This window comes from Mercenaria mercenaria, chromosome 11, assembly GCF_021730395.1.
Source record: "Mercenaria mercenaria strain notata chromosome 11, MADL_Memer_1, whole genome shotgun sequence".
NCBI classification, from domain to species: domain Eukaryota; kingdom Metazoa; phylum Mollusca; class Bivalvia; order Venerida; family Veneridae; genus Mercenaria; species Mercenaria mercenaria.
This window is the reverse complement of record NC_069371.1, coordinates 9,597,025-9,607,162: the sequence shown is the minus strand read 5'-3', so window position 1 is coordinate 9,607,162 and position 10,138 is coordinate 9,597,025. Positions and strand designations below refer to the sequence as shown.

Genomic DNA, 10,138 nt, shown 5'->3' with positions numbered 1-10,138 from the left:
TATCGCCGACTTTAAATGTAAAATCGCTACGTTCAGGTCGGCCTTTTCTGTAGTGAACGCACTTTGACTTATTTGTATTGATCAAGAACATCCAGCATAGCTTGTAGCTTGGCTTCTGAGTCTGCAATTAATGCAATGTCATCGGCGTACATCAACATTGACACCATGACATTGCCAATATTAATTCCAAGTTCACGGTCATTTATTTCCATTAAAAGGTCATTGGCGAATATTGAGAAAAGTGTAGGTGAAAGTTTACAGCCTTGTTTTACACCGGCTGTGCAGTGGAACCAGTCTGTGAGCTTGTTGTTAATCCGTACGCACGAAGTGGAACTAGCATAAATGCTCCTTATAGACTGGTAAACTTTTCCATCAATGCTGTTCAGAAGCAGTTTGTAAAGAAGCATGCCACGGTCGATAAAATCGAAACACTTTTTCAGGTCAATGAATGACGTAAATACAGATTTATTGTTCTTGATTTAAGAAATAATAAATCTGTTCCTATATTTTATCAGTTATTCTTACACGATCCGCAGCAGTTGCTATATAAACATATAGCAAAATCGCCTTTACATGAATCTACGATAAAATATAGCTGTTCCATTCCACCCTACGATTGTAACATAACTGTGAGATTCTACTCTGCTTCCGTTATATGCCGACTAAGTACTCGACTTTTTCAGTGCTAAGTAGTAGTAATAAAAAGTACATCAACTTTTCTGAAACAAACAATTTCTAACTGATGAATTTATTTGTTTACATTTTTACCGTAATAAAATGTTTCAGCCCGGTACGTTTCAGCTTCAACATCGGTGTATATATATCGTGTCGTGTGCGTAGTTAACAATTTCTGCGTTGTAGGCACCACAAATGTCAACTATATTCTAATTTGACAGTAAATAAATTATAATTCAATCTTCCAGACTCAAGTGTTTACGTGTTTATATGCCGTAATGTTCTGGCGTGTATGTTTCAGTGCCATCATGTAGGTGACGTGTGCTATTTTTAGAAACTGCATTTATAAATTTTGAATGGAATATTTACTTCTGCCTTAGATGTTATTGAAAATAGCATTTTTACAGCAGTAATTACTACTTAATACTTTAATTAGAATTTACTGAATATCAGAAAATTCCGTTTTATGCAACGCTTTCCATTCGTGGGGAGGTTTTTTCACTGTTCATTAAAATCCGCCGGTATTTGTTTGAACTTAAATCGCACATCACTCTGCTTGGGGTCGTTTGCGTCATTATTATAATCTTTTTTATAGAATACCCTAAGTTAAATTCAGCCAGTAGAACAGAATGATCCGGCAGTCTAGACCGTTCGCCGAGTAATCCGTGTAGCCCGTGCTGATCCGTGATCTCCTGTACCTATATTTCCTTTTTACGTGAGGGATTTTCATAAGATAAAAAGCGCTGAAGATGGATAAATGAGTGCTTTCCTCCGCACAAAACGTCTACGATCAGTTGTCAGTACTTTTCTCAAACACTTCCCCCAACAGCAAAAGTGTCCACGGAAAGGAGTTGGGCGAAGTGTTTGAGAAAAGTATGAAGAAGTAGGTGCTTTGTGCGGAGGAAAAAGCTCATTTTGCTGTCTTTGACGCACTTTATGTTATGAAAATCCGTCAAATAATAAGGAAATTATAGGTAAAGTGTTACATGAATTAAAACGTTTTCTCTTGTGTCACGTGAGGGAAGCTAATCACTCGGTCTCAGTTATTTTGGTTCCAACCGCATGGGCAGCAAATGCCAAACTCTACAAAACCCTCACCTAAACCCTCACTCTCTCTTTGGGACAGTCTTAAAACTAAGCGGTATAAATAACATTCAAATCGAACTGTCACACTTGCGGATACACATTATGGTTTGTGTGGTTATCTCAAATGTGAACACTGTAGTTCGTAAATGTACATTAGCAAATAGTCTATATTAGCAAACTTTTTATCCTATGATTAATATACCTGAACTTTTATTTGGCGTATGTCCTACGAAATTGGGAGAACATCTTGAACTTCTTGATTTATTGTCACGTGATATGCATATTTTTGGTAACAAACCTGAGGGTAATTTATTTTCTGTTTTCAAGTCATAAAATGCATGATAACAATTTTTAAGACGAGAGCTTTTACAATAAAATTGTGGATTTAGGTTATACTATGTGTAAACTTGTTTCTATGTGTTACTTAAATCTCCGTTCACCTAAAACTGAAGCAAGTGCGTATTACGTTATCTTATACGGCTATGATTATTATTGAGTGAATTCTAGTAAAGAACAGTCATTTTATCAAATGTACTGAAACGCTTAGAAAAAACACTGTATAGCTCTTAGTTGGAGAACTGGTTTTTACTTGGCTTAGCGTGATGATCTAACATTTGATCAAAGAAGAAACGCATAATCGCAAAGAGCAACCCACGCCGAAAAGACACAAACGTTAAAACACTGACTTTCACCTGTAACGAAGAGCAGATCGGCAGAATTACTTATTTCTTGTAATCGTTGATACATGTTCAACGATTACAAGATTGGTGTAGCCTATATTCTTACATATCTGCATTGTATTTAATAAGTTAATCAAAGTGTTCTGGTTTATTACTGGCTAGAATTATTGTAATTTTAGAAAATTAAACATTGAAAAACATACTGTACCATTCCAAATGTATACAATATATACAAAATTGAGTCTTTTGGATGAAATACTTCTAACAGTTATCTAAAAGTGTTTTCATTGATATAGCTGTCACCTTTAGTTGTATGATACTGTACAACTATTTGTTTAAATCACTAATACAGAACCTCCTTTTTGAAGAGTATTCAATTCCTACCATAAACCTACTTTTACTGCAATTCTTAGGGGTGCGTAGGTTCAAGCCCTACTGGGACCAAATTTTTTTTCCCTTATTTTCCTTTTTTACTAGTAAGTTTTTACTTCTTTTAAGACTTATTATTGATTTTTTGTACAAAAATGGGAAAAGATGAATCTTATAAGCGATTTCTTGGTTTTCAAAGTGAATTTACTACTTAAACAGAAGGGGTAGAGTTACACATCTTTAAAGATATTGAGTTACACGCGGTGAAAGTTCTCTATTTTGCTTTCACTCTAAGGTTACATATTGTGGAAGAAATTTAGGTAGGTTTTACATCTTCCCTAAGGCTATTTTTAAATGGAGTAAGCAAAATCCAAAACAGAAGCACATCATTCGACCTTATTTTTTCAATGTTGAAGTATGAATTCTGTCTCATTAAATCCGTTTACTTGAGGCACCATAGAAAAAAATGATATTGACATTTTTATTTGGTGTCTTATAATTGTTTACCAATAGTTTGATGTTTTTTCTATTGAAATTAATGGTAAAATGAGTTCTCTGCAAACGTTTTTGATAGTGGCTATCACTTTGAAATTTGTCTCTACTTGAGCTTCAGGAGATACCATCAGTTATTCAAAATTTATAAAAAACGGCACGGTAAAAGTTGTTTAAAATTTACAAAATAGTGCAAAACACGGTTACCTTTCAAAACATACCAAGCAAAGGCCATTTTGTAAACATTACTATTAGTGACCTATTACCATTTAAAGTCTCGATTGTTCTTGTCTTTTGAAATGTATCATGGTAAGACCACAACAAATAGAAGTCTTTGCATGAAGCTGTGATGGAGTAGGACGCGTCGCTGCATGAGGGTTTTATAACGAAGGAAGCAGGTGAGCTTCTAATTTGGTAAACATACATTAGGTCACAAGAAAAAAACATTTGAAAATTTACAATACAGATTATATCAGCTTTTATTTAAAAAGACCCACTAAGCACAATAGGGAGAGTACAGATCTACAGATCGCGGGGTCTTGAGTTCGATCCCCGGGGAAGTTGGCAGTTACTTGCGGAGAACAGGTTTTTACTGGACTGGCGCAGAATCCAGGAACACTAGTAAGGTTAACTGGCCACCAATACATAATTGAAATACTGTTGAAAAACGGCGTTAAACCCAAAACAAACAAACAAAATTTAAATTGATTTATTTGGAAGTTTGAGAAACCATGTCCTTTCTCCCAGGCTTTATGTGTATTTATCCTACAACAGATATTGTAATTGTAAAGTTTACATATATTACACCGAAGCCTTTAAGGCAACGTATACTTGAATATTTCTATGCAGACAAAACGCACAAAACTGGGGATATTTTACAAATGTAATGTACCAACATCATTTAAGACGCATTGAAATTAATCGGCTTAAAACATCGCGTGCTGACATAAAACATGAATTTGGAAACGATACATGACCTATCTGTGAAGCAAGTATAATGTTCGCATCCTTTTCTGGATGATGTAAAATTCTCAGCAAGAAAGAACTTTAAAACGACTGTTTATGCTAATATACGCAAACTGTCTGCTAGCAGAACTACAGTTATATGGGCACATACATTGCTTAATAATAAGTTTTCCAGCAGTCAAACAATGTATATTACTTTCAAGACTGGTAAATTAATTACATTACATGTATTAGTTCTACTACTTCCTTAGTTTCTTCAAATATTGAGGACGAACGCCCACAATCGATATATAGAAATATATATTTTGCAATCTCTACTTTACAACCATTTTTCAAAAGCTGAAATTTCATTTATATCATACGCTATAAATCTTTGAAGTTTATCAGCCAGTGAAAGATAATTGGGATATCAAAATATTTACAACTGGTTATACTTCGCAGCAAGAAAACTAAAAAGAATCATTAAATACAACACAGTAAATTTAATCATTACATTTTACTGAAAAGCCGTTTAAAAATACTTCCAAATCAAGTTCATTTGTAAACGTAAAATATGTTTAAATATCACACTATCTCAAATATCAAGATTGTTTTTGTTTTAACTGTTATATTAAAATTAATTTAGTCACGTTTGTCACTTTTCATTGAAAATTATATTTCCCTTTTCGTATTTATTTGTTTATTCCCAAATTGCGCAAAATATATCTTCAAGAATGTTTACAATTAATTACTGATAATGATACAAGTTTGCGGCATAATACTAAAGATTATATGTTACTTATTTCAGTTCAATAAACACGTTTCAGTATAGTTTTTGTACATTAATTTCACAAATGCACATGGTTTTTGTAAACGTTGTTAGCGGAACGTTCATTCACAAACTGTGAGTCTTAAACGTTTTCCCACACGCGTTTCGGTGTTGTCTTTAAAGCAGCTTTGGGTCCAACTCTTGAGACTCTACCTAAATTTGGTAGTGGTTTTGGACTTGACTTAGAAAGTTGTTCAGAAGACGGTCGTAGGTCCTTCACCGCAAGTTTTTGTTTCCGAGATACCGCACTTGCTGAATTGTTATGATTTACATTATGTAATGTTCTCTCTTTGTCATAGGGACCAGATGAATCATCGTCAGCCTCGTTACCATCCACCAATGGGATTTCACTTAAATCATCTGAGAGAAGGGAAGACTCGCGTGAAATATCGTCTCCTCTAGTCGATGCACTGCCTAAATACGTGCGCATGATTTTACGCATGCGGTCTGTGTTTGTTTTCATCAACGCGAGCTGCTTTTCGAGCTTTAATTTTTCTTCGCGTTTGACATTAAGTAGTTTTTCAAGGTCACTCATTTTTTCCTTTGTGTCACCAATAAATCTTATGAAGCTTGGACGAACTTCCGCCTCAACAAGTAAGTCCTCTTGAAACATAGTCCTTTCATATTCCAGTCGTTTTATTTTCCAGTGACTCTGTGCCACCTCTGTGTCAAGCCTCTTCAGGTTAGTTTTCAACTCATCATAAGTCGGCGTCCCTTTCTTGCAGGATTTCATCTTACTCACAACTGCATACTGTTCAGTTTTTGATTTTTGATATTCCCCAGCAGCCATTGTTATGAGAGAGTCAATTTTCTCCACGTGTGAATATACTGTAGAAAACCGTTCATCGCGTCCGACGAGAATGTCTATTTCTTTGTTATACTTATGTAAAAGTGAAACATCTTCACCAATAGATTTGTCTACATTCTGTATTTGATTTTGAATATGTCTAACTTCTTGCAAAAAGTCTTTTGTTGATTTCTCAGATTCTTTCATCTCAACATGATCAAGCAATTCCGGTTCCACCGAGTCACTAACGGGAGACAGATTGACTGGAGGTTCCTCTTTCATGACAATATTTGATAATCGCAGCCACGTTTTGGCAAGATCTATGCTTTTATAGCATTTAGCAAATATATCTGGCACGAGTCTAAGCAGGGTTTCAAATTGCGCATAGTTACTAAATTGCATTAATTCATGGTAACTGTCCGGATCGAAATCGTCTACATTTAGTGTATCTTCCGACAGAAGTCCATCCCATTTGCTTAGAATTAAACGAAGTTCGGCAACTGTTTCTTTGTATTGTTTCTCTTCGTCACCTTTTGTTCTGTCGGGTATTGCTTTTGATTTCTTTTTCTTGAACGTGTTAACTTTTCTGAATATTCGGTTTTCGTCTGTCTCCATTTGCGAACCGTTACCGCTGTCCTCATCCTCTGGCTTAATGGTTCGTATGTGTTTCATTTTCTCAATGCTGTCATTTGTGGCATCAGAACGGAGAGTTTCAACATTTGAATCGAAGTGGTATTTCATCAGAGCTGCATATATCTCATCATCAAAGTATTTCTTCAAGTCTTTAAGGTAGAGGAGATCATTTAAGAAGAGTTCAAAATTTTTGAATACCGTTTCCTCGTCAGGTGATTTTGTCTTTACCTTAGTCTTCATCAATTCCATGAATTCTTGGATTTGATTTACAGAAGTTAGCTTGACAGAAACTGTCGTAGCGTTCTTTTGAGACGACGTTTGATTGGCTTCTGCCCATCGCGTGATGTGACGTAAGAGGTAGTATGTGTTTTCATTCGAGTATCTGGACATCGTGTGCTGGAGTAGGCGTTCGAATGCAGCCAGTTGTTTATGAATGGATTCCTCACTTTGCTGGCGTGTAGTTAAACGAGAAAGATGATTTGTCGTCTGCAATTAAAATAAAAATAATTAACACGTAGAATCTATAACATGAATTATTTCATTTATGACGTCCTTAAAATCACATATTCCAAATTTTAATTTATTCATTAGGCTATTATTTACAAAAGAATTTGTTCAGTTTTCTTATTCATGCATTTATCATCATCACCATCGTCATCATTATTATTGTTATTATCATTATTATTACTGTAGCACACTATAGCACTTCATTAGTTTCCATTTATTTTTATTTTAACAGTTTTAGTTACAACTGATATCATTTTTAAATATACTGTAAGCCTAGTGAAATGCTTAATAGAACGTAAGGTTTATTTGAAAAATTGAATTAACCACAGTTAATTTTAAAAGTCGCAATTTGCCTTACACGTTTTATCACTCTCCAGTTAGTTTAAAGTTATATGAACAATTATATCTATAATATAACTAATTTCCAGACCTTAACGTAATGTGCCCGCTTCATTCTGATATCCCAGTGAAGTGCTGATACATTTTAACATGCATCGTTCAGCTGCAAAGCGCATTTGAATCAACATTTAGGTGCGTTATATGATGACATATACCCGGAACGGAAAGAGTTTTATTGTAACCTAATAGGATTATGCCTACAAAACATATGCTATTCAAAGCTATGATTATAATTTAATACAAAAAATGAACTGTACTTGAAGTAATCGCTAACATGTCATTTTGTAAAATCGGAATATTTTTCCCACGCATAGAAATGGGTATTTTAAAAGGAAAAATGCCTGTCACATGCTGTCAAAGGATAGGTCTAGTGCTTTAAGTTCATCCTTAAAGACAGTTTGTTTAACAGATAGGACTGTACCATTGATTAAACGGACAGACAAACGACAATGTAAATTGACCTACAGGCCACCAAACACACATGTAGCTATGAGGGCAGGCAAACAGATTGACACACATACATTATAATACACCATGCACATATTTTTTGGCTGGAGCAACCTCTGTATTTTGCACCTTCCTATCAACTAAATATCTTCTAAAAGAGAGTTTATGTTGACTATATAAATTAAGTTACGTACAAACATAATTGCATACAAATATCTGGGAAATCATGATAAAACGATAAAATAAAAAGATACATGTACTTGAAATAACAATAAATTATAATCTTATATGATTTAATCAGCGTGTGTATCTAACACTATCTATAATATCTGAAATGTTTGAATGATAAGCCATATACAGACATCTAAATAAAAATTTTGACAAGTGGTCTGATCGGCTCCGATTCGAACATTAGCCTATTTATTCTATTTAGTCTAGTTATTTAAATCAGAGGGACTGATTTTAGATTAAGATTTAGATTGGTAATGCACGATCCATTGAATACGACATGAGACATCATGTTACGCAAAGGATCACTTAAATGTCAATCAGATAAGTAGAAACATGCGATCAAAATATATAGATTCTTTTGAATATATAAATTTGTGATATTTGGCTCGTATCAAAACTGATCATGCGTTCGTTTAAAAAACGTGAAAGGGCGGCTGAACAGGTCCTGTTTCTCTGTCACAGAAAGGAAGGTTATGTATGATTACTGCTAAAATGTCTAAACCATACACGAGTTTTACTAAGCTGGTTGCACCACCTTTGCCAGATCTGAATATTTTTATATATAGACTAGAAAAAATATGGAAATTTAAGTCTTGTAATTTCTCATATAAAATCGTATTTTGGTTTTGTAATTTGTCGTATCACATTTTGTTTTTCCTCATATCACATGGTGTGTTAGTCTTAATTTAGTCTTAAAATTACTCGTGTAACATTGTGTTTTCAGTCTTGTTAAACTTTAGTTAAGCACAAACATGAATATTTAACTTTCTTCGTGGTATAAGCCATAAAAATGAAGTGAAAATAAATAAGAACTAAAATTAAACATTTTATCTGGTAAATACGTTATTTGGTGCCTTCACTTTAGTGCGAGTGTGATGACATTGGGAGAGATAGATCTACACTCCAACATACAGATATGTTTCCTTTAGATCAATAACAGATACTGTCTAAGCTTTATGATTTAAACTATTTGCATTTAATGTTTTACTTTATACCCTACTGACACAATCGGGAGCATTTTTAAAGTCAATAAAAGCAGTGAAAGTAGGTGACAATACAGATTATTTTTCTCTTGACAATTACTCTTCTCAATGTAACTATCTGACACACTTTTTCTTCGATTTACTTTTCTTAAACAATTATCCTAACCACCTATATACTTTACTATTTTATTGGTTCATTCAGTCAAAATTTATCAAAAATTATTCAGATTATACCTCAAGTAGACTCTGCACGTCCCCTGTTACAACTCCTGAAAACATTGTCACATCAGCTGAATATCAATACAGTAGTATGCAGATATTTATCATTTGCAAAGTTAAGTTTCTAACATGAAAACTCCATTTACGCTAGAAAGAGTTTGCCAGGTTCATCGATATCCGGCTACCTCCATTCTATCCTAATATCAGTCTTCATTACAGTTCACCATTAACACTTTTAAATCATTACTTGTAAACTTCACTTTGTAATTCCTTTTTCGGTCTGAAATCACAATTTCCAAACTATTTAAAACAAAATGGAAACTATTTATTTATATTTGTTCCCATTTTTTTAAGGAATTCATCTCAAACTTAGGTGCATGTATATATAAATCTTATTTGATTTTCATTTCCTATATTTACAAGTGTGTCCGTTTTCAATCACAGTATACTGAAAACACTATTTCCTCTTAATCAATGTTAACCATAGGTTATGTATAGCTACTTTTATGTAAATTATCAATTGATTTGCTACATTGATAAGAAATATTTATTCAGTGGCGGGTCAGTCGTGTATTGGTACTATTCTTTTATGTAAATACAAATATTCTGCTATTGAATCATATAATCACATACAGTGCTAAATAAAACGTGAGCGCAGCTTGTGTTCCAACTGATATTGGAGCAAGATCTATGAGATGAATTTAATCCTAAAATATGTAAAACAAATCACTTCCATAGAGCGCTGAGGTGATACTTCCCATTCGTATTTACATATTTTAACATTTAAACTTTGGTCCATTTGAAAACGCATTTGACTGATATTTTATGTATTCAATACTAAGAGATGTTATTATTT

General features: G+C 33.7%; 1 protein-coding gene across 1 annotated transcript; it reads right to left on the bottom strand.

The window, feature by feature from the left end:
• Positions 1-5,055: 5,055 nt before the first annotated feature.
• On the bottom strand, positions 5,056-9,810 carry LOC123531725 (uncharacterized). Its single transcript, XM_045312942.2, has 2 exons — positions 9,298-9,810; positions 5,056-6,982 (listed from the first exon to the last, which is right to left on the bottom strand). The coding sequence occupies exons 1-2, from the start codon at positions 9,340-9,342 to the stop codon at positions 5,159-5,161; spliced, it is 1,869 nt and encodes a 622-aa protein (XP_045168877.2). The 5' UTR covers positions 9,343-9,810; the 3' UTR covers positions 5,056-5,158.
• Positions 9,811-10,138: the final 328 nt, after the last annotated feature.

Bases quoted from the DNA above. Each gene is read 5' to 3' on its own strand.
- LOC123531725 (XM_045312942.2), bottom strand. From the start codon at position 9,342: ATGTTTTCAGGAGTTGTAACAGGGGACGTGCAGAGTCTACTTGAG. The intron at 6,983-9,297 runs GTATAATCTGAA...TTTTAATTGCAG, and splicing joins ACGTGCAGAGTCTACTTGAG to ACGACAAATCATCTTTCTCG.